General features: G+C 44.6%; 1 protein-coding gene across 1 annotated transcript; it reads right to left on the bottom strand.

Moving 5' to 3' along the window:
* Positions 1 to 769: 769 nt before the first annotated feature.
* SFTPB (surfactant protein B) lies at positions 770 to 13,877 on the bottom strand. Its single transcript, XM_033159062.1, has 11 exons — positions 13,837 to 13,877; positions 11,246 to 11,379; positions 10,966 to 11,037; positions 9,514 to 9,639; positions 8,522 to 8,671; positions 7,146 to 7,253; positions 5,613 to 5,796; positions 3,951 to 4,111; positions 2,892 to 2,972; positions 2,048 to 2,152; positions 770 to 975 (listed from the first exon to the last, which is right to left on the bottom strand). The coding sequence occupies exons 2-11, from the start codon at positions 11,273 to 11,275 to the stop codon at positions 940 to 942; spliced, it is 1,053 nt and encodes a 350-aa protein (XP_033014953.1). The 5' UTR covers positions 11,276 to 11,379; positions 13,837 to 13,877; the 3' UTR covers positions 770 to 939.
* Positions 13,878 to 24,702: the final 10,825 nt, after the last annotated feature.

Genomic DNA, 24,702 nt, shown 5'->3' with positions numbered 1-24,702 from the left:
GAGGCCCATTTACAGGGGCTTTGTTCCTACCTGTGTGGCTTGAATCCCAAGAGTAGTATGGGGAGGGGGGTTCAGCTCCCTGGCACTTGTGCTGGGAGGACACTGCTTGGTCCCCAATGTTATTTAATATCTGCATAGAGCTATTGAGAGCACGACCTTTGGAGCTTCATGGGGAGGAAGGGTGGGATATACCTTTCATTAATAATACTAATACAGAGTCCTGAAGCACATGCAGCTCTATTTCTCCATAATATCTGAATCGGGAAAGGCTGTGGAAGTCCTGGACCCATGCCTGAATGCAATGGTGGACTGAATGAGGACCAGTAAACTAAGTTTGGATCCAGGGAAGATGGAGGAGGTTCATGTGTCTGTTCTGGTGAGGGTTGCAGGTTTCATGCATGCTTTCAAACTGCTAGGTTGGCAGGAGCTGGGACAGCTCAATCACTGAGGTCATCCAGAGGAACATTGTTAGTTGTCCCTTGTGTTACAAGAGGCCCAGCAGGTCTCAACTAGAAGTTGAACATTTAGTGTCATGCTGCGGAAGTCTTCCAACAGAAATTAGGTGAGTATCCTTGCCTTCTGGAGTCCCTTGAAGACTTTTTAAAATGTCAGCAGGCCTGTTCATCAGTTTTAAGCTTTTCAGACGCACCTGCCTTTTTCGTGATCATTTGGAATGGTTTTAACAGTATTTTCTTTTTCTTGTAAATTTTGCTCTATGCTGCCCTGCTATGAGCCTCTAAGTATTTTTATAAATAAAATCAAACACAAATTGTGGTAAGAGGCATAACTTTAATAGTTGAGAGTATGAGAGCCTCATGGTTTTCCTCAACCCCTGACACAATGATCAGTCATCAGGAAGAATCCAAGCAAGGGGTTCGTGGGGCAGGGCTGTGTAACCCTCCCCTATTCGCTGTATGCTGCTGTCTCCCCATTCTTTGGCTACAGCCACACATGTTCCTGGCAGTGCTGCACAGCCTAGAAGGGAGAGAAGAGAGAAATTAGATCCAAACCCAAAAGAGGCCATGCAGACATTCTGTAGTAGATGAAGGTACAGAAGCTACCTGGGAACTTCAAGGTCTCTGCAGTTTCTGTGCTGGGGGCATGTGAAAACTCTGGTTTAACAGCTCAAAGTGGAATTGTGGGAAATGGTTGCATTTATAGACTGCAAGTGCCGCAAAAGCCCAATCTTATTACACCCTTTCACCAGGACCTCCTGTGCCAATTCCACGCAATATAATGAGTAGCTTCCATGGGATTTCAAGCTGTTGTCCTACAGTGATTATCTTGGTAGCCATTGACAGACGGAAACTTTTGAAACATTGCAGCTAGCTTTGTTTTTCTGTGCGTGGAGGGGTGTTTCACATGTCTACTAATAAACAAAAAAACACTAAAACGTAGAAGCACACAATAATAGTTTTATATCCATCTATTTCACAGATGCAAAGAAGAATGACTTCTATTTTATTTTTACAATATGCCTAAAGACTTCACCCCCAAATGCATTTGTCAATGGTCTTTTTCATTGTTTCTTAGAGCTTGTCCACACTTGCACTTGTCCCCTTGCCTAGAAAGATTTCCAACCGGGTTCGTGTCCTCGCTCCTCCACATGCAGCTGCTGGGTGACCTTGGGCTAGTCACACTTCTCTGAAGTCTCTTAGCCTCACTCACCTCACAGTGTTTGTTGTGGAGGAGGAAGGGAAAGGAGATTGTTAGCCGCTTTGAGACTCCCTAGGGTAGTGGTAAAGCGGAATATCAAATCCAAACTCCTCCTCCTCCACCCCACCACTTTCTCCAGGAAAACCTGCTCTTTAGCACTGAATTGGAACAAATGTCAATCTGTGGAAAAACTGGTTGATGTCTGCTCTGATTCATTGGTAAAGATTGGGTTTCCCCGGGGGAAAGCGGCAGGGCAAGCAGATGAGCCCTTAGTGAACCAATCTCAAAGCTTTCTGTTGTCAAAGACCATTAGGGCAAAATCCTGGCATCTGGAGATAGATTTCTTCTTTTGGCACATTACAAACCCAAAGAACCAACACTCCATTCTCACCTTGCATTCCTCAGCAGTGCTCAAGCTGGAGCACCAATAAGTGGGACCCTGGGCACAGGCAGTAGTTCCTGGAAAGGGCTTCTCAGCCATGCAGGCTCCTAGTTCCTGTTAGCAAGAAAAGAAAACTTGCAAGGGGTTAGAATAGATGATGGTGTCCCTTCCAAATCTACAATTCTACGAAGAGAAGAGGGAGAGCAGTCCATGCTGCTTTGGCACCTTTACTTGACATAATGTGTTCACCTTTGTTGCTAGAAACTTCCCGTTTCAATATAGGGATAGTATCAATTGGAGGCCTCTGTGGAAGATTCTGAGATGGTTAGAATGGCTTGAAAAGGGGTTTTCCCACTCCCACCTCTTGTTTCTCTATAGCTTCAAGGAGCTATAGAGGACCATCGCCCTGATGTTCTAGCAGTACCCATTTGGCTTTCCATATTCCTCTTTTGCATTGATTGCTTTACAGGTCATCTTAAGCTTTTGTACCTGACAACTTCACATATCTGAATTTGGTTCTGCTGGCCATCGCTTAAGAGTACCTGCCAGAAAGGCAAGGACCAAATGTCAATACAGTACACAGGAGTAAGCAAGGTATGCTGTACTTGGGGAACTGAAGAACCAACTTCCAGAAAGTTTAGTTGTGGTCAGGAGAGCGCCTGCTGTTTAGTTGGGGACGGATCCACATGTCTTGCTTGAGTCCAGAAGCTGAGTGTCAGCTTGCTACACTTTAAAAATGCTTTCCAAACCCTCCATGCTGTGCTCCTCAACTATAACATCGGAAAATGCTACATCAACAGTGAGCAATGTGAAAATGAATGTTGTTGGTCTGTCAAGGATGATTGCCTCGTACCTGGCATGTCCTCTGGGCGCTCCAAGGCTTGTTAAGCAGTAGGAACAACTTTGGCTCATGCTGATCAATGAAGCTTTTGCACTACAAAACAGGAGGAAGAGAGGTAAATATTGAGCCACTGCTAATCTGGCCTCTTTGGATGCAGCATGCCAACCACCTATGGGGTGTCTTGGCCATCAGTGCACAGAGGGTGTTAGCGGAGTATTAGGACTGGCTATTTCACTATCGTTCATGGGCTGATAGAAGTGAAGTTGGGTACAAATAGAAAATAGGAATCATCCCTCTCTCCACTGTTTAATAATAACCACAACATTGAGACTTTAGAGTCTTATGATTGCCCCCATTCCTTGCTCCCATCATGTCTTTCTCATGGGCAGGGCTAGTCAATGTGGTACCCAGATGTTGGGCTGCAACTCCCATTGTGCCTGATAATTGGCCATTCTGGCGGGGATTGATGGAAATCTTAAAAAAAATCTAGAGGGCACCAGGTTAGGTAAGGCTGTTTTATAAGTGGCAGTAATTAATCAGTCTCCTAGATGTTTACAGTTGGTTAGGTTATGAGTGGTAACCTCGAGCCACTCCTAACCTAACCAACCTCACCTGGTTGTTGTGAGGCAACTGTGGGGAGGAGAACTCTGTATTCCACCTTGAGCTCCTTGAAGGAAAGCTGGGATATAAATATAATAAATAAATAAGAAGAATCATCACCATCCCCCGCCAGCATAGCCCATGGTTAGGGATGATGGGAGTTGTAGTCCAATAACTGTTGGAAGGCACCAGACCATGAGCTTAAGAAAGGCAGCTACTGCCTGGGTCCCCGTTTGTGACTGATGTGACATGGGGCAAGCCACACTCTCATTCCCTGCTGCATCAGAGTCAGGAAGAAACAGCAGCATAAAGGGATGTGGTGAGGGTCCTGGGCCCCTTCCTCCAGCTAGGAGGACAAGGAAGGCCTCGCAGTGTTCATCTCAGGTCATGTTTGTACGGGAACTGGCATTTGCATATTGTTAACAATACTTTGAAGAAGGCTGTGGCTTTCTGCTCTTTAGGGTAACTTGCCTCTTCCCAGCTCCGAAAGGTGTTGCTGCAGGCTGCCAACAGAGCTGCTTCCGTTTCAGTCCTGCTGCTGTTGGGCTTGAGGGTTGCCTTCACCTGGGTCTTGAGAGCCAGGCAGGCCTGGCAGCTGTCAGCTGGGCCAGAGAGTGACAGTGGAGGGGTCTCTGCAAGGGGGGAAAGCATAAAGAGGCAGGGCACTCTCCTGGCTATGGAGCAGTGTGGAGTCCCCCCCCCAAAAAACAAACAAACACACACAAAAAGCTTTATACTTTCCCAGCTACCCACTGCCCTCAGTTGGATCTCAGTCTAAGCAGCCAACTTGCTGTAGCAAGTTGTGACCTAGGGTGTGATCACCGTAGCACCTCGGAGGGCAATGAAGTTCCACACTCAACCCAAAGCTGTTGGCTTCATTAGTGTCTGATTCAATTCTGTTTGTGTACACAGAAGATGTACACAGGGAGAGGATGCCCTTACTGTTTGCATTGGGGGTCACACCTTGGCAAGAGACGAATTAGGAATGTTTTAAGGAATTTGATGTGTGCAGCTGATTTGAGAAGTAATGCATCAAACTGCCAGAAGTGGCTTAGTCATGCTGGCCACGTGACCTGGAAGCTGTCTGTGGACAAACACCGGCTCCCTCGGCCAGTAAAGCAAGATGAGCGTCGCAACCCCAGAGTCGTCCACGACTGGACTTAACAGTCAGGGGTCCCTTTACCTTTTTACTGCAAACACAGATTAAAAAACCCAGCACTGGGAACGTAGAGAATGCACAGGAAACAGGAGTGTAAACAGAGCTGGCCTCTGCTTTCTAAAAATGATTTGTTGTTCCCAGAATCTGATGCAAAGCTGGTTTGCCCATTGTAAAGAAGAGCTGGGCTTGCATACCAATTGTCATTCCATTGCTAGGGCGTCTCCAAGTTGTCACTATTGGGGGGAGGGATTCAAGGCCATATGGGGAAATCTAGTTTGGCAGTATTAAAGTGAATAAAAACTATCATCCTAGTACAAGTCTACTTGGGAGAGAAAAAAATACAGACTTTCTTGCAATTGGGTAGCTCTGGTTTGCCAGAAGTGACGTAGTCATGCTGGCCACATGACCCAGAAGCTGTACACCGGCTCCCTTGGCCAGTAAAGCGAGATGAGCACCACAACCCCAGAGTCGTCCACGACTGGACCTAACGGTCATGGGTCCCTTTAACTTTACCTTTTTAAGTGACATGGTAATGTATTGAGAAGTGGTATAATGCAGTGGTTAATGGGAAGTTGTGCAAACATCACACAAACCAATCAGGATGGAGGTTCAATAAAGACCCGGCAGAATCTTAACTTCTGGCTTCTGCTGGTTTAGTTTAATCCAGGCCTTTTTGTAAAGCAGGGCCAGTGATAGGTGTGGCCTAGGGAGAGTTTTGAGGGCCACATATTTGGCCCCTGGTCCTGATTTTCTGACCCTTGACTTAGCCTCATGTGGCCTGTGGAGGAGCAGAAGTGAGTATGTGGCCAGGCTGCTTCTTGTTCTGGATGGCAAGCTGCTACACACAGAACCAACCAAAATGATGGAAACTGTCCAGAAATTTCTCAGAGTGACAAACATCATCGATTACCACAAAACACTAGTGTTTGAACCAAAAAATCACCTAGCCCACCAATGTTTTAAGTTGTCTGTACCTGGGCCACAGTTTTCATCTGTGGCACACATGAGCATCATCCCGCAGATCAGGTTTGGCCCCATCTTGCCCAGAATCATGTCCACAATGATCACAGTGTATCTCTCCATCAAGCACTGGCACATCCCAGCAGCGGCTCCTGGTGCAAAGCGACAGAGCTGGGCTATGGATTTGCCAATAGTATCCTAAAGAAGAAGACAAAGGACTTGTGGTGAAGTCAATGGCCTGCCCTGCATCTGAATCCAGACTCCGAGACATCATTCTCAACTTGAAAGCTGCTGCCTGTCTGAGCCTTGCAGTTTAGGACATATGAAAGTGGAACTGAGGAAGATACCAAGAATCACCACAAGGTTTTACTCATAGGGACAGTTAGGGTTGTGGGTTGTGCCCCCCAATTTAGACAATTTTCAGTATTCATTTGATGCTGTTCATCGCATCAAATTGTGACATGCTCTCTCAGCTAAGAATTGCAAATTTAAGCAAATCAGAGATGTGGGGTTATTTTTCCTGACATAGATTTTGCCATTTACTTAATATCAGCTGTGAGCAGTGCTTTATTTCCTGGGAGTACTAAAAGCACTGGCACCTCTCCCCACCATGTTACAAGCGTGGCATTTACTGTAACAGCTTCATGATGAGTACTGGCACCTTTGTTCCAGAAAAAAAAAAGCACTGACTGTGACATTGCATGAAAGCAGGATTTCCCCTCAACAATTAGATAGAAATAATGCTTAAAAAATTAATAATGTAGAAATAAAAAGCATTCAAATAATATCTCACACTGTCCTATTTTGTTTTCATGCCATCATTTTTTCATGGCTTTGTTCATTTTGGATAGAGGCTTCAAAAGCCAGAAAGTGGCCTGGGAGGGCCTGTTTACAGGATGTGCATAGAATTTATTAGTCCTGCTGGATCAAAGGTCCATCTAGTTCAGATTCCCCACAGTGGTGCCTTTGTGGAGCCAGCAACTGCACTTATCAGCATGTGTAGCATATAACAACTATGGCTACTAGTTACCTACTGATACACTAAAAGCCAACTACTGCATGGACTTTTCTATGTCACTTTTAAAGGAATCTCAATTGGAGGCCTTCACCACATATTTTGGCTATTATGGGACAGGACTCCTTCCTTTCCACTTCCTCCACATTTTGCCAGCTCAGTTTTGGCTAAGTTGCCACAAAAGAGGTTGAAAATATAAAGAAGACCTGCCCAGGCCACTCACCCCTGGAGCTTCTATTCCACCTTTTCTATCAATTAAACTTTTAGCCTCCTGAGCTTTGGTTGCAGACACTTTCACAGGCTTAATGCTGAGGTCCAGAAACATTAATAAAATGAATAAATAAAGGAACAATTTAGAGTCTCATGATGTTGCGTTCTGGACCAGAGTTTGGATGTGTAAAGCAGCCTTCTTCAGATGTTTCAGACCAAAATGTCCACCAGACCCAGTAACATAGGACTGTGCTGTCTGGGGCTGATGGGCATCATGTGGGAGAAGGCTGAATTAAGGCACGAAGAAAGGAGAATACGATACCTTGGGAAGGCTGGATTCAATCCGGCCTACAAGGTTCTTGCACAGCCAACAGTGAGGCAAAACATAACGCCAGGGCCAAGGGAAGAGCAGCTCCTCCTTGGGATTATCCTGGGAAAAGAAATAGTAGGAATAAGTCTTGTAGCAGCTAGGCACAGAAAGTAATCAACAAAGGTGCTAAAGAGCGTGGCTCATTTTGGGAAGATTAATGCCCTGTTCCTACTGGAGCATAAATGATCCAACTTCAGCTGCTTCATTGCACCCACCTGAGAGGCCTCATAACCCTGCCTTCAAATATGCTATGCCTGTTATGGCGCACTCCCCCCCCCCCAGCTTTGCCATTTATGTACCATAAAAGCCTAGGGCTTGCCGATCAGAAGGTCGGCGGTTCGAATCCCCGCGACGGGGTGAGCTCCCGTTGCTCGGTCCCAGCTCCTGCCAACCTAGCAGTTCAAAAGCACGTCAAAGTGCAATTAGATAAATAGGTACTGCTCCGGCGGGAAGTTAAACGGCGTTTCCATGCGCTGCTCTGGTTTGCCAGAAGTGGCTTAGTCATGCTGGCCACATGACCCGGAAGCTGTACGCCCGCTCCCTTGGCCAGTAAAGCGAGATGAGCGCCGCAACCCCAGAGCCGTCCACGACTGGACCTAACGGTCAGGGGTCCCTTTACCTTTACCTAGGTCTATTGATTCTCCTTCCAACCCACCCACTGGACTCTTTATCTGCCCATTCTCCCCTACACTTACCTCAGTCCTCTTCCTTTCTATCTCTGGCCTCCAGCATTGCCCACTGCAGTGCTGCTGTAACTGGGTGCTTAGCATGTTTTTAGTGGTATTTGTTGCCTTACACAGTAATGGTTTCATATTGGCTCTATATGTGCTCTTGTGCACCACCCTGTGAAAAGGTTTTTCTAAAAGGCAGGATATAAATGTTTAAATAAATACATTTGTTTGTTTGTTTGTTTCATTTATGAAGGACCTTTTCTTCCAAGAAGCCCAAAGTGCTCCACAGTTAATCCCCATAACAAGTAATTTAGGCAGTGACTGGCCCAACCTCAGTGAATGTCATGGCTGCATAGGGATTTTTGCCCTGGTTTTCCAGCTCCTAGTCTGACACTCTCTAGCCACTACAACACACCGGCTCTCTTTTGAAACCATTGTAATTTTATTTTGATGGGAAAGTAGAATGAAGTAGGATGCAAGATGCTTTCCTAGAAAACTGCTTAGATCAGCCTTCTCTAACCCAATGCCCTCCAGATGTTTGTGGGTTGTACTACCAAACATATGGAGGTTACCATGTTGTGGAAGGCTGTCTTAGGGGTTCATACAATTTTCTTTTGCTGGACTGGAGTTCATGTCATCAGAAGGGGCTCTCCTTACCTGGGTCTTGTTGTTGGGCATAATAAAAGCTTTGCCTTGCAGTAGCTGGATCTGTTCTGCCATCTTTTGAACCAGCATACCAAAGATGTCCTTGCTCTCCAATGGGTCAGACTGGCAGAGGCCAAACTTTGCACATACAGCATTGGGTTGCTGAAGGGCAGAAGGGATAAGACATGAGAAAGGAATAATCCCTCTCCAGTTGCCCTACTCTGAAAGGCAAGGCAGAGGGATGCCCGCCAAGTGGCCTAATTTGACAGCCCCAGAATTACAAAAGCCATCCCAGCTTCTGATTTGAACCTGGAATGTCCCTAAGATTTCTTCCACTGGCTGCCGCGAAGGAGCATCCTGTTGTCTCTCCATGGCTACCGCTGCCGGCCTCCCCCCTTGGGCAGCTTGTAGCAGCTGCTGGACAGCAGGCGAGGAGGAGAGGCTGCCACCTGTGAGGGGCAGCCCCACATGACACACCAGCTCTGAGGTGCAGGCAGAACACAGGGCTGCCCTGGGCAGGAAGAAAGGGGGAGATGAGCAGAGTGAAAAGAGTCTTGAGTTTAAAAATAAATAAATGATTCCAGCATCCACATCTAATCTTGCCTCTTTCTAAAATGTATTTATTTTTAAATACATTTATTGGTGTGTGTGTTTCTTTTCATAAAACAAATTTTCTGATAGAAATTTGATTTGCAGGGGACACACACAAAAATGGGAGGGTCAGTTGTGGGGGTGGGAGTGAGAAATGTTCCTATTTTAATCTGAGGAATGCTGGAGGGTATGAAGAGGTGGTCCATGCAGCACAGGCCCTGGGGAAGTTTTCCTGCACAAGCCCCATTGAAATGTGCAAGAACTTCCCAGCGGATTGGACCAGATGAGTCTGTCAGCTGCTTGGCTGCCCTTTCAGGGCATCCCAAACCAACTGCCTCCACACAACAGCCACTGTATTGTTTGTTGTGGAGAAATTGTTTGCCATTGATGGGTGCTGGGAAAGAGCCACTTACAATCTGTCCTTCTAAGGCGGTGATGAATAGGGAATAGTAGGTATCCACAAGCTCCTGGCATTTTGGGATTAAGGTCTGAAGTGCGAAAGCCGAGCATTCGTGTCTCAAGTAGTTCTGGATGGCCTTCTGTGTGGGAACAGCAATATCAAGAGAGCAGAGGGGAGAACATAGGACAATTCCTGGGTGCCAAGATCCAAGTTTGGGGCAAGTACTCTTTGGGGAGAGAACCCCAGCAGATACTTTAAACATGCAGCACAGTAAAGTGTGTAAATATAAGCTGTTAACACCTTTAAAACATGCCCCTCCACATGAGTTCCAAAATGTCCCCTTAAATTTTTTCTTTTCCTTGTTTCCCCAGCATAGGAAAAAGACCACATGTTTCGTAAGTTTTTTAAAGAACGGTTTACTTACAAATTCTCCATAGGTGAGAGCCATGTGCTTCAGAAATAGTTATACAGGGAGTAAAACTTTGCCTAGTGGTGAAAGTTCCTATAGGAATTCAAGAGTGGCTCATGACCGCCATGTGAGTGAGCTGAAGCAATCAAGTAGACTGAAGAACTAAGTTCCTCCCAAGGTGGTGGGAAGTGGACATAGCTAAGCCTGGCAGTATAGCTTACACTATGGTATTAACCGTTTCATACATTAACCGTTTCATACATTAAATATGTATGAAAGGAAAAGCCTGCTGGATCAGGCCAGTGGTCCACCTAGTCCAGCATTCTGTTCTCTTCTTTCAAAGCCATGCCAAGTTGGTGGCCATCACTGCCTCCTGTGGGAGCAAGTTCCATAATTTAACTCTGCGTTGTGTGAAGAACTTTATTTCATTCAACACTCAGCTTCATTGGGTGTTTCTAAATTCTAGTGTCTGGGAGCTATTTGGGCAAGACTGAGATCTCTGCCCAGCTGTCTCTCACAATGCCTGCCTCTCCTGGGACTATTCATACGACCAGCTTAGCTAAGGACATCAGAAGACCCCCCCAAGGGAGCCCTTTCTAGTCCAGTAGCCAACCAGATGTCACAAGCAAGACCTGAGTGTAATGGCCCTCTTCCCACTGGTCTGTCCCCTTTAACAGCACCATCCTACACATGTTCACTCATAGGTAAGAACCACTGAATTTAGTGACACTTACTCCTAGGTAAATAAATGGGTATATAGGGTTTCAGCCTGAAACCCACATGTTTTAGACTGCAGGTGCATAATGGGTTATTTTTATTTATAGGATTCTCCATGGTATAAAGGGAAATCTGGGTTAAATGTCATCAAAAGGTACAGACTAAATGCTGCTGCTGCAAAATGAATGCTGCTGCAAAGAGAGAAAGAGAGAGAGAGAAACACCTTGTGGGCAGCGTATAACACCCAAAAAAACTAGGTCACGTACAGCGATATACCAACCACACACAAAAAAATGTATTAGCAGCACTAATTCCACACATTCCAGCTACCTGGGTTACCTTAAAGGTTGACTCCTTGGCCATGCGAACAAGGATGGTAACAATCTCTTTGCAGTCTGCACATGTGTCTTCCTGGAGGAAAATTTAAGGAAATGAGGGCAAGCTGAAAATGCTGCTGTCACAAAACCCTGGGTCACTGGCAGAAAGTGGGCAGCCAGCCACTAGGCTTCTCGACACAGCAACCCAATATGCCAAAGACAGAGACAGTGCAGCTTTGCCCAACTAACCCCACCCCCAAGTTTTAACTTCCTGCACTGAAGAGAGAACAGCAGTTACTCACTTGGGTGAAACTGTTCCATCCAGCCTTCATGCAGTGTTCCCAGGCACCACACTGGATGGCCGTCACTAGGTTCTTGCACCAATATGTAGGACCTTTGGCACATTCATCCTGAGTGGAAATCTTGCCAGCCAGCACTGGAAAAGGGCAGAGAAGGCCAGGCCTTTGTGAGCAGCATCATAAGGAAGGAAGGAAGGAAGGAAGGAAGGAAGGAAGGAAGGAAGGAAGGAAGGAAGGAATAATTTATTGGCCAAGTACATTTTCCAACATACTTGGAATTTTGCTTCGGCTATAATGTGGGCAGAATAATATTGTTGTATGGGTTTGGTGGGAAGCGGTGTGGAGGTAAGTCTGGATGACACACATGATCTCTTCCAAACCTGTGATCCTGTATATGTGGGGTTTGAATACACCTGTCACCTGCATCTTAAAGAGTGAGCGCTATTGCCTTAGAGACAAATGAGGAGCTCTTTCCCCACCTCACCTGCCTGGATGATACATCATCCTAGGATGGAGAATAACAGGCCATGGGAGGGCTGTGTATGTGAGAGCTGGGCTGATTTGGGAAACTGAAAAGATGGAGACATGTCTTGGGGTTCCCCTGGAAACCTGATGGGGAAGCAAATCTGCTGAGGTGTTAATGCTGCAAACCCTTCCATCCTATTCTCAGGTATATAGGTGTAAAGGTAAAAGACCCCTGGACAGTTAAGTCCAGTTAAAGGCGACTGTGGGGTGTGGCACTCATCTAGCTTCTGGCCGAAGGAGCAGGCGTTTGTCCACAGACTATATACATGAAAATAGAAACATATATCCTAAAGAAACCACAGTCTCTGTTGACCATTCCAAGAAATCTGAACCCTAGATAAGCACTGGAACACCCAAAGTCTCTTTCTACTCAAGGAATAGGGTACACACTACAATGTGCTCATCTTAAAGTCAAGTCTCTGAGTCGTAGACCACAAGAGGCAGTGCAATGAAATCTCAGTTGATGCACTTGAAAAGCCAGGGAGGGAAACAATTCCAGTCTTTCCAGTGTTTGCAGCTCAGGCTGTCCTAGACTAATTTTCCTCAGCCACATGATGAGGAGGGGTGTTAGGGCATGGTTGAGAAATTTTACCACTTAGGTTGTTTACTCAGGTTTGTCCAATATTTGGAGTGGAAGCAAAAGAGGCTGCCTGGTTTGCAAGCCAGCTGTGGTCAGAGATTCTTTGGGACTCCTAGCGCAGGAGCAGGCAACAGTCCTGGACCTCATCAGGCTTCAGAGGGTATGGACTCAACCCTACCAGTTGCTCTTACCTTGCCTTCTGTTGCACTCTTATTTCTTCCATTTTAATCCCTCCTTTCCTCCAAGAAGCTCAGGGTAGCAGTGCCTGCATCTCCCCCACTCAACAATTTTGTGTGATAGGTTAGCCTGAAAGAGTGTGACCGGCTCATGCCTTAACTGGCTCTGTGAAGATTTTAATCTGTGTCTTTCTCCAGTCCTAGCCCAACACTCTAACCATTACAACATGCTGTCTTTCTGGTGCTTCCAATAAACAGGACACTAGGAGAGGGAGGTAATTCAGTGAGGAGTAAGCTCAATTCTTTATGGCTGGAGCTATTGGGTTTTGTCAGGAACCAGGCTCAGCCCCCACCCAGTGAAGGCTAAACCTGCCCTGTGGGTGACTTGCCTCTGTTGTCTGGTATCAGGAATATAGGAAGCTACCTTATCCTGGGGGCGCGGGTGGCTCTGTGGTTTAGGGCTTGCTGATCAGAAGGTTGGTGGTTTGAATCCCCACGATGGGGTGAGCTCCCATTGCTCGGTCCCTGCTCCTGCCAACCTAGCAGTTGGAAAGCACATCAAAGTGCAAGTAGGGAAGGTAAACGACGTTTCCATGCGCTTCTCTGGTTTTGCCAGAAGCGGCTTAGTCATGCTGGCCACATGACCCGGAAGCTGTATGGCGGCTCCCTCGGCCAATAAAGCGAGATGAGCACTGCAACCCCAGAGTCGTTTGCGACTGGACCTAATGGTCAGGGGTCCCTTGACCTTTACCTTATCCTGATTCAGAACATCAGCTCATCTAGCTCAGTTAATCTATACCGACCAATAATACTGGAGTATTTGTTTCCCCTCCTAAATTAAAGGTTGTTATTGTCTACTCTTGATGTCTGCTTATTTTGGGTCCTTTTATTTTTAACTGGGTGGGTTTTTTTACCTATATTTTGATAAATTTATTATATATATTGTTTTATTGCTAATTTTTGCATATTTTATACTATTGGAAGTAATTCACTTAGAATTTTTTTAATTAAGTGACATTAATAAATTGACATTAATGAATGATAAAAAGATAAGGCACACCAAACCAATGGAGGTAGTGCACACTTAGCTTGCCTAGTAGCCATTGATATCCCCCATGAATTTGCCTGATCTTCCTTTAAAGCCACTAAGTCAGTGGTGATCACTGCCTCCTGTTTGAGTGAGTACCAGTGCAGTCAGTGCATGAATACATTACTTGTCTGTCCTGAATCTTCCAACATTCTTATTTTAAGTTCCTAATGGCCCTGGGGAAAAGGATGCCCCATCCGCCTCCTGCCCCTTCCCCAGTGCTTACCAGCAGGACCTCCACAGAGCAGCGTGATTAGAAGCAGGTGCCACATGGTTGTGCTATGTAAAAACCCCTGAATATGTTTCCCTTTTATAGTTCTGCTGTAGAAGGAGGGGCTTTGTGTGGCACCAGTGGAGAAGATCTGTGGAGATCCTGCCCAGCTGAAAGCATCATGTTACTGACACATCTACAGTTTCACTCACGCTCAGGCTTGGCTTCCTGTTGGGCATGAAGCCCCTCAGTTCTGAGATGTGGTGAGGAACTAGAGTTACAGGTACTTTGTGTTTGAGAATTCCCATGTAACTCTGTCACAATGGAGGCCCTGATTGGTGGCATAACATGAAGATACAGCCCTGAATTAGTTGGCACATATTATTCAGTTCCGAATTACAGTCCATTCTTGCAACCATTCCAGTCCTAGGAACCCTTCAACTCTTCTATTCTGGTGCTTCCACACCAGCTGGTTAGTCTGGAATGGGCATAGTGTCTTCTTTGTTTTTACAGAACATAGTCAGAAAATTGACTTTTCCATGCAGTTTTATGTGATAAATATAACCTTCAGTCTACATTGGAGATTATTCTTGATCCCAAGCCCTCTTGTCTCCCTCATATTCTTACTGTTCCCCCCTGTAGGACTGATCTGTAGTCTTGTGGATATCCCAGACTTGAGCTCCCCCATCTCATGTGGGGAGCAAGTGTCACCAGTAAACTCCATAATTAATAACGGCTTAGCTTTCATAGAACACGTTTGGAATTTTAAACGTTAAACACTGAGTGGTTTAACAGTCAACCCTGGGAACTCTGCAAATTGTAGTTCTGTGAGGGAAATAAGGGTCTCCCAGGATCCTTAAAAAGCTACAGTTCCAGGATTTTTTGGGGGAAGTCACAGTTGCTTAAAATTGTATAGTGGTACTTCTATAGTAAATGATATAGTAGTGCAAATGAGGCCTGTGTGAAGCCTAAGGAGACCACCTGCTGACTTCTGGTTCATCTGCTCATCATTTTTCTACACTTATTCTTAGATGTAGGGCTCATTCAGGTCTTTACAGTGCCATAGGATTTGCTACGCAATTTGGCTGCTTGTTGCTTTACTTCTTTGATGACTGGAACTACAGCACTCAAAAAGGAGGCTGGGCTATGTGTGGAATGTAGAATCAAGGTTGGGCGAAGACTCTCTTGTTATGTGGACGTATTGATTCCCACCAGGAGTATAACTGCTCTTGGCTTTTCCTCTTTTAGCTGAGTGGGACTCTTGAAAGGGGGCTTATGCAACTAAGCAAATAGCATCTGAATAGAGCCATTCATCCCTTCCTGGACCGGATGACAAGGACCATCATCATCAGCCTCTCCAGCAATGAGCATTCTGGGACTGGGTGCTGTTTGCAGAAGAGGGCAGGGACCCTCTTCCCAGATTGCCATGTTCCAAACCTCCTCTTAACTAAAAAAAATGTGCATGTATGTGCAAATTGTGCAATGCTGATGTCACACACCTATTCTAGAGATGCCTCCCTTCTCCTCATGATTGATTTCTTGAACTAATGGCAACTAAGGTAAATAAACCAAAATAAAAACATTGGCCCTGCCCACTCAAGGAAAACAAGAGTACAGGAGAAGGGGGGTGACGGGGACTGGACAGAGGAGGAAGGGTGGAGGCCGCCTCCCCAGCTTGAACCTTCCAGAGAAGAGGAAGACAGTATAGATTTACAAAAGTGGTTTGTGGAAGGTCACAGCTCAGAGGTAGATGAGGGACGAAGTTGGGATATAATGGGAGAGAGGAGGCAGAGCCAGAGCAGCTGGCTGACACGTTATCACTAGAAAGCATTCCAGACCCCGCCCCTCTCCCAGAACCTGGCGAGCACTGAAAGTAGGGGAGCAAAGGTGGGGGGTACACTGCTGTTGATGATTGAGGAGAGAAGGGGTGTGGAGATTACTTGGACCAACGCAATTACTCCAAGAGGCAACATTTCCAAGCCTCTCTCTATGAATATTGAATAAAAGACCTTGGTAATAACTTTCCTTTTCTGGCAGCCTACCGGGGGGGGGGGGGGCAGGTTCCATGACGCCTGATAGGGGCAGATCAGTGTGAGTGACTCAATAAAGTTTGCAGCTTTGAGATTCAGGGTGGATTAAATTGACATTCTCCTTGGTTAGGGATAGGTTTTGGGTTAGGTTTAAGATTAGGATTGGGTAAGCAGTAGGATTAGGGTTAGGGTTAATGTTGTGGTTACGGTTGGGTAAGGATTAGGGTTAGCATTTTAGGATTAGGATTAGGTTTAGTCTTAGCCTTAGGGTAAGGGTTAGGGTTGTGTCCAGTTTAGGGTTATTCTCAGAGTTAGGGATGCCTTAGGGATAGGTTACAGGTAGGTAGCCGTGTTGGTCTGCCATAGTCAAAACAAAACAAAACAAAACTAACTAACTAACTAACTAACTAACTAAATAAATAAATAAATAAATAAATAAATAAAATGATTCCTTCCAGTAACATCTTGAGACCAACTAAGTTTGTTCTTGGTATGAGCTTTCGTGTGCATGTTATGGTTATGGGTTATGGAATAGGGTTTGGGTTAGGTTTAAGATTAGGGTTGGGTGAGGATTAGGGATAGCGTTAGGGTTGGTGTTTGAGTTATTCTCAGGGTTATTCTCAGGACTAGCATTAGGGTTGGACTAGCATTAGGGTCAGGGATGCGGGTGGTGCTGTGGTCTAAACCACTGAGCCTTGGGCTTGCCGATCAGAAGGTCGGCGGTTTGAATCCCCATGATGGGGTGAGCTCCCGTTGCTCAGTTCCTGCTCCTGCCAACCTAGCAGTTTGAAAGCACGAAGTGCAAGTTGATAAATAAGTACTGCTCTGGCACCGGTGGGAAGGTAAACGGTGTTTCTGTGCGCTGCTCTGGTTCGCCAGAAGCGGCTTAGTCATGCTCGCCACATGACCCGGAAGCTGTACGCCGGCTAGCTCGGCCAGTAAAGCGAGATGAGCGCCACAACCCCAGAGTCGTCCGCGACTGGACCTAATGGTCAGGGGTCCCTTTACCTTTTTAGCATTAGGGTTAGGCATTGGGTTGCTTTTAGGGGTAGGGATACCTTAGAGTTAGGGATAGGCTTAGATTTATGGCAAGGGTCAGGGTTCTGTTAGGGTTTGGGTTAGGTAGGGTTATTCTCAGGGTTGGATGTTCAGCTTCTGAAAAACATTCGGAAAACCGGATCATTTACTTCTGGGTTTTCGACATGCGGGAACCAAGGTTTGACTGTAACACTAATGTCTCAGAACAAATGTATCTGACTTGTAGAAAGCACAACCTGAAAAAAGTGACAATGTATGTACTTTTGTAAAATAATAAATTCTTTAATAAAATTATTTTTAAAAAACTATTTAAGATCTGGGCAGCCAAGCACAGATATATTTACACATTCGTGTGTGTGTGTGTGACAAATTAGATTGTTCCTCTGGAATTGCTTTGCAGTCACTTCAGCACCAGATGAGAAAACAGTAGCGCCACCCCTTACCCGGTCCTGTATTTTGCCAGAATCAAGGTGGCAACCCTTAGGCTTCTGTCCCTCTCCCATAGCTGTCAACTTTCCCTTTTTTTGCAATGGGAAATGGCGCTGGAATAAGGGAATTTCCTGCAAAAAAAAGGGAAAGTTGACAGCTATGCAAGCCCTAACATTGTGTTTCATTTACAGGTAGGTAGCCGTGTTGGCCCCTTCATGGATCACTGCCTTGTCGTGGCGAAGGGGCTTGAATTACTCAGGGAAGCTATGGACAGTCAAGATAGACAGGTCATAGTGGAGAGTTTGGACCAAACGTGATCCACCTGGAGGAGGAACTGGCAACCCACTCCAGTATCCCTGCCAAGAAAACTCCATGGACAAAGACAACAGGCATATAAAAGATATGACGCTGGAAGATGAGCCCCTCAGGTCGGAAGGCGTCCAACATGCTACTGGGGAAGAGTGGAGGACAAGTACAAGTAGATTCAGAGCTGATGAAGCGGCTGGGCCAAAGCCGAAAGGACGCTCAGTTGCGGATATGCCTGGAAGCGAAAGGAAAGTCCAATGCTGTAAAGAAAAGTATTGCATAGGAACCTGGAATGTAAGAACCATGAACCTTGGTAAGCTGGATGTGGTCAAAAATGAGATGGCGAGAATAAACATTGACATCCTAGGCATCAGTGAACTAAAATGGACCGGGATGGGCAAATTCAGTTCGGATGACTATCATATATACTACTGTGGGCAGGAATCCCGTAAAAGAAATGGAGTGGCCCTCATAGTCAACAAAAGAGTGGCAAAAGCTGTACTGGGATGCAATTTCAAAAATGATAGAATGATCTCGATACGAATCCAAGGCAGACCTTTTAACATCACAGTAATCCAAGTTTATGCACCAACTTCCAGTGCTGAAGAAACTGAAATTGACCAATTCTATGAAGACTTACAACACCTTATAGAAATGACACCAAAGAAGGATGTTCTTCTCATTATAGGGGATTGGAATGCTAAAGTAGGGAGTCAAGAGATAAAGGGAACAACTGGCAAGTTTGGCCTTGGAGTTCAAAACGAAGCAGGGCAAAGGCTAATAGAGTTCTGTCAAGAGAACAAGCTGGTCATCACAAACACTCTTTTCCAACAACACAAGAGACGACTCTACACATGGACATCACCAGATGGGCAACATCGAAATCAGATTGATTATATTCTCTGCAGCCAAAGATGGAGAAGCTCTATACACTCAGCAAAAACAAGACCTGGAGCTGACTGTGGCTCTGATCATCAGCTTCTTATAGCAAAATTCCAGCTTAAACTGAAGAAAGTAGGAAAAACCACTGGGCCAGTAAGATACAATCTAAATCAAATTCCTTATGAATACACAGTTGAAGTGAAGAACAGATTTAAGGACTTAGATTTGGTGGATAGAGTGCCTGAAGAACTGTGGATGGAGGCTCGTAACATTATACAGGAGGCAGCAACAAAAACCATCCCAATGAAGAAGAAATGCAAGAAAGCAAAGTGGCTGTCCAATGAGGCCTTACAAATAGCGGGGGAGAGAAGGCAAGCAAAATGCAAGGGAGATAGTGAAAGATACAGGAAATTGAATGCAGATTTCCAAAGAATAGCAAGGAGAGACAAGAGGGCCTTTCTAAACGAGCAATGCAAAGAAATAGAGGAAAATAACAGAATGGGGAAAACCAGAGATCTGTTCAAGAAAATTGGAGATATGAAAGGAACATTTCGTACAAAGATTACCACAATTAAGGACAAAAGTGGAATGGACCTAACAGAAGCAGAAGACATCAAGAAGAGGTGGCAAGAATACACAGAGGAACTATACCAGAAAGATATGGAGGTCTCATACACCCCAGGTAGTGTGGTTGCAGACCTTGAGCCAGACATCCTGGAGAGTGAAGTCAAATGGGCCTTAGAAAGCCTTGCTAACAACAAGGCCAGTGGAAGTGATGATATTCCAGCTGAACTATTTAAAATCCTAAAAGATGATGCTGTTAAGGTGCTACACTCAATATGCCAACAAGTTTGGAAAACTCAGCAGTGGCCAGAGGATTGGAGAAGATCAGTCTACATCCCAATCCCAAAGAAGGGCAGTGCCAAAGAATGCTCTAACTACCGCACAATTGCACTCATTTCACACGCTAGCAAGGTTATGCTTAAAATTCTACAAGGCAGGCTTAAGCAGTATGTGGACCGAGAACTCCCAGAAGTGCAAGCTGGATTTCGAAGGGGCAGAGGAACCAGAGACCAAATTGCAAACATGCGCTGGATTATGGAGAAAGCTAGAGAGTCCCAGAAAAACATCTACTTCTGCTTCATTGACTACGCAAAAGCATTTGACTGTGTCGACCACAGCAAACTATGGCAAGTTCTTAAAGAAATGGGAGTGCCTGATCACCTCATCCGTCTCCTGAGAAATCTCTATGTGGGACAAGAAGCTACAGTTAGAACTGGATATGGAATAACTGATTGGTTCAAAATTGGGAAAGGAGTACGACAAGGCTGTATATTGTCTCCCTGCTTATTTAACTTATATGCAGAATTCATCATGCGAAAGGCTGGGCTGGATGATTCCCAAACTGGAATTAAGATTGCCGGAAAAAATATCAACAACCTCAGATATGCTGATGATACAACCTTGATGGCAGAAAGTGAGGAGGAATTGAAGAACCTTTTAATGAGGGTGAAAGAGGAAAGCGCAAAATATGGTCTGAAGCTCAACATCAAAAAAACTAAGATCATGGCCACTGGTCCCATCACCTCCTGGCAAATAGAAGGGGAAGAAATGGAGGCAGTGAGAGATTTCATTTTCTTGGGTTCCATGATCACTGCAGATGGTGACAGCAGTCACGAAATTAGAAGACGCCTGCTTCTTGGGAGAAAAGCAATGACAAACCTAGACAGCATCTTAAAAAGCAAAGACATCACCTTGCCGACAAAGGTCCGTATAGTTAAAGCTATGGTTTTCCCAGTAGTAATGTACGGAAGTGAGAGCTGGACCATAAAGAAGGCTGATCGCCGAAGAATTGATGCTTTTGAATTATGGTGCTGGAGGAGACTCTTGAGAGTCCCATGGACTGCAAGAAGATCAAACTTATCCATTCTCAAGGAAATCGGCCCTGAGTGCTCACTAGAAGGACAGATCCTGAAGTTGAGGCTCCAGTACTTTGGCCACCTCATGAGAAGAGAAGACTCCCTAGAAAAGACCCTGGTGTTGGGAAAGATGGAGGGCACAAGGAGAAGGGGACGACAGAGGATGAGATGGTTGGACAGTGTTCTCGAAGCTACTAACATGAGTTTGGCCAAACTGCGAGAGGCAGTGAAGGATAGGCGTGCCTGGCATGCTCTGGTCCATGGGGTCACGAAGAGTCGGACACGACTGAACGACTGAACAACAACAACAACAAGCCGTGTTGGTCTGCCATAGTCAAAACAAAATTAAAAATTAAAAAATTCCTTCCAGTAGCACCTTAGAGACCAACTAGGTTTGTTCTTGGTATGAGCTTTCATATGCATGCACACTTCTTCAGATACACTTTTGGGGAGGTTGTGGAAGAACTTTTAACCATGACACCCTCCTTAAAACGATCTACAGTGGTGCCCCGCTAGACGAATGCCTCGCTAGATGAAAAACTCGCTAGACGAACGGCAGTCATCTAGCGGAAGCTGCCCCGCAAGACGAAAAAGTCAATGGGGCTGCTTCACAAGACGATTTTTTTTTTCATCTCCCGAAAACCGCTATTTGCATTGGTGCTTCGCTAGACGAAAAAATCGCTAGACGAAAATACTCGCAGAACGAATTATTTTCGTCTAGCAAGGCACCACTGTATTTTCCAATAATCTGGACCTCTTGGACTAAACATGTGCCAAATATCAAGGGTATCATGCATGCACATGAAAGCTCATACCAAGAACAAACTTAGTTGGTCTCTAAGGTGCTACTGGAAGGAATTTATTTAATTTTTTATTTTGTTTTGATTGTGTTTAATGTTTGGCTTCACTTGCTTTGCGCTGTCCTCCATTGTGAGGTAAACGTTAGCCTCTCCTTTGAGCATTCAGTATAAAGTTTCCCAACTTCCAGTGTTTTCTTGCAGTCAATGTGACTTGGGCTAAATGTATGCCAAGTCCCAGCTTTTGGGCAGGTTGTGGAAGAAATTTTAACCATGACACCCTCTTTAAAACGATCTATTTTCCAGTAATCTGGACCTCTTGGACTAAACATGTGCCAAATATCAAGGCTATAACATACTGAAAAGTACTCACATCATTTTGGAGCCCTTATGAATGAGTCCTTCATTGAAACCCAGGGCATCATGTAGAGCAAGTGGGGCTGATCAGGTCCTCTTCAAATGTTATACAAAAAATCCTGTCATTACTGTCTGGGACCAATGGCAGCCATAACTCAAGGACATACGGAGAACACCACATTGACTACCCCCATGTAGAAAAATATGTAAGTCAGTGGTGGCAAACTGTCAACATGTGGTTAGCACACTGGTTAAAGATGGACCAGAAGATCAGGTAGATCCACAGTTGGTTGGAAAAAGAGTCAAACTGCGCTCACCAGTGGTTCCTACAAGGCGCTGTTCTGAGCCTGGTACTCTTTAATATCTTCATCAGTAATAAAAGGGCAGAAATTCTACTCCGTTGGATGGCTCAAAGCTGGGAGGTAAAACTGACTGATTTTACTGTGTTCTGTTGTGGTTTTGATTACGATTTTATTGTTCTATGGTTCATTCAGTTAATTTGTGTTAGCCTTCCGCTGATTGGAGAGAGGGTGGGATATAAAAAATACGAATTAATTTGTATTTTACTATTTAGATGAATCTGAAGACTTGGAAGAGGAGCAATGTCTGACTTACTCAAGTGCACTGAAGCGCAAAATGAGTAAGATTTCTTTCTTTTTTTAAATGGAGACTGCATCAAATAAACTGTGATCTCTCTCTCTCTGCAATATAGCATGTTAAGAAGGCCTGTTGCCAGTCTTAGAACTGGGGAGATATATATATATATATATATATATATATATATATATATATATATATATATATATATATAAAGAGAGAGAGAGAGAGAGAGATGCATGCATGCATGCATTTATTCTGAATTGGTGCCAGTGATGGCTTCTGTGGCAGTTCACTTAGTCAAACAGCATGAGGACACAGAGGGCTGGGACCCACCGGTGGGCCTTAGACTGCTTTCAGGTTAGCCTCAGTACCACAGCTTGCCTCATGCTTCCTCACTTTCCTTGGTTGAGCCAACGTCAGTACCAGCAGCTCTTTGCATGCTGACTAAAGGTGTTCAGGAGCCAGAAATTGGTGGGAGGTGTCATTTCTCTGCAGCCAAAAGGCCAGGGAAGATGTTTCCACCTGCCACCTTCTTGTAGCTGGCTCTGCTCTTTTAAAGTTAGGCCCACTTAATCACCGTTAAGGAATACATGAGAGGACAGTGCAAATACTGATTGAACTCTGTAAAAATTGGTTAATACAATATGGGGTGGGAGGAACTCTCCCCATGGTTGTGTAGCGGCTGTAGTTTTGGACCTTTGTGTGTGCAGATATACCGGTAGTTTAAACTGCTTGTTCATAAAGTTTGCTAGCTGACCTTGACTCTCACAGCCTCTCTATCCTATTGCAATGTTTAAAGTGGGACTGGAGGGAGATATACTGATCCTAATTCCATGGGTGGGGGGGGAGCGAGGAATAAAAATGAATAATAATTTCCTAAAACTGCATTAAACTGTATCTATTATTTTATTTTTATTTTTAAAAGAATTTATTGGCATTTTCTTAACAAAACATACACCCACACCCACACCTACAATTATACAATTATAAAACAAATACAATTATAAAACAAATACAAATATTGCCAGGATTCTTCTTCTTGTTTTGTGCAAAAAAAAAAAAAAAAAAAAATTCTATTTCCAAATCTTGACAGTTGACTTCCCCTGCCTTTTCACCTTCGGTTTTAATTCCATAATCTACTTTTTTAACAACTTCCCTCTAAAAATTAAATTCAGTTAAAAAGAAAACAATCATCTTAATCATCTTAGTCTATATTGACTAATAATACACCATCATAAATCATAACAGATTATTCTTATCAAATCTATACTAACTTCTTCTATCCTTTATCCTGCTGCTAATAACATTAAAATTTAAAATATCTCCTTTCTTATTAAAAAAGAACCAAATAAAACTAACAGTCTTCACCCTCCGATTCCAGAATACCATAACAAGCCATTTAGATTTTACACTTAATATTTCACCCTACTCCCCCTCTGTCCATTGCCCTTCTCCATCTATCGCCGGAACCAATCTTCCAATTGTCCTCTTTTCCCATATGTCCACAGATCCAGGCACAGTTCACAACAATCCTTGCATCGAGCTTCAGGGTACATGTCTCATCTTCTTTCGGCTGCTCCGCTTCTTTGTACCATTCTTCTTCTTTTTGTAGATATCTTAATTCTTTGTCCCTTACTCCCGAGCTCACACCTCGGGGTCTGGATATAGCAAATCTTACCGTCCCGGGGCTGCCACCCCCAAAGAACGGGTCTTTTTCCCGGAGTCGCCCTGTCATTTCTCTCCATCCTTCAAACATCCCTTTCAGCTCTTTGCCAAGGTTTCCTTCCATAGTGTCAAAAATTTGAAAAGCCTCCTCTGTGGGAAGTAATTTTTTTTCATAACCCCACTCAAGACTTTCACTTTCCGATTCAGCAGTTCCAGCTTCAAAACAATAAGCCTTTGTTCATCCGTTAGTCCAGAGTTCAAAACAAGTTCAAACACAAAGTCCAGCATATTGAGAGAGGGGGTGGATATCAAATTTCAGTTCCTGTCTCTATGTACTTCCTTTTATAGCGGTTATTTTCCACATCAGTTCGTACTTTTCGTCGCCATTTTTCCTGAAGCCAGAGTGCAAAGACCAAAACTTTAAGCGGAGATATTTTCCGCAAACTTGCTCCCCAAAGGGAGATTTTAAAAGTCTCACTTATCAAAGTTCGAATACTTTGTAACCATTTCTATAACAGCAGTCACTTAAACTGGTTATTTTCTTTCCCCCGAAGGGAGGGAGGCAGGCTTCCTTTCCACATCCCCCCGGATCGTCCAAAAAGCACAAAATCTAGTTCCTTGGAGGAAATTTGAGAAACAAATCAGTACTGCATTGCTAGAAACGCTTCAAAGATGCACCAGCAGGTGGAGCCAATAAGCCGAAAAACTTAAAGCTCCTTTCATTTAGTGGCTGGATCAGATTAACAAAAGCTGCTTGTAGGGCCTTTAGACTCATCCTGTTTGCGTGAATATTAATTGGGGCTAGGTTAATGAGTGGAATGACTGGATGGTGGTAGACCATTCATTTATTTAATTTTT

This window comes from Lacerta agilis, chromosome 8, assembly GCF_009819535.1.
Source record: "Lacerta agilis isolate rLacAgi1 chromosome 8, rLacAgi1.pri, whole genome shotgun sequence".
NCBI classification, from domain to species: Eukaryota; Metazoa; Chordata; class Lepidosauria; order Squamata; family Lacertidae; genus Lacerta; species Lacerta agilis.
This window is presented reverse-complemented; position numbering and strand designations above follow the sequence as displayed.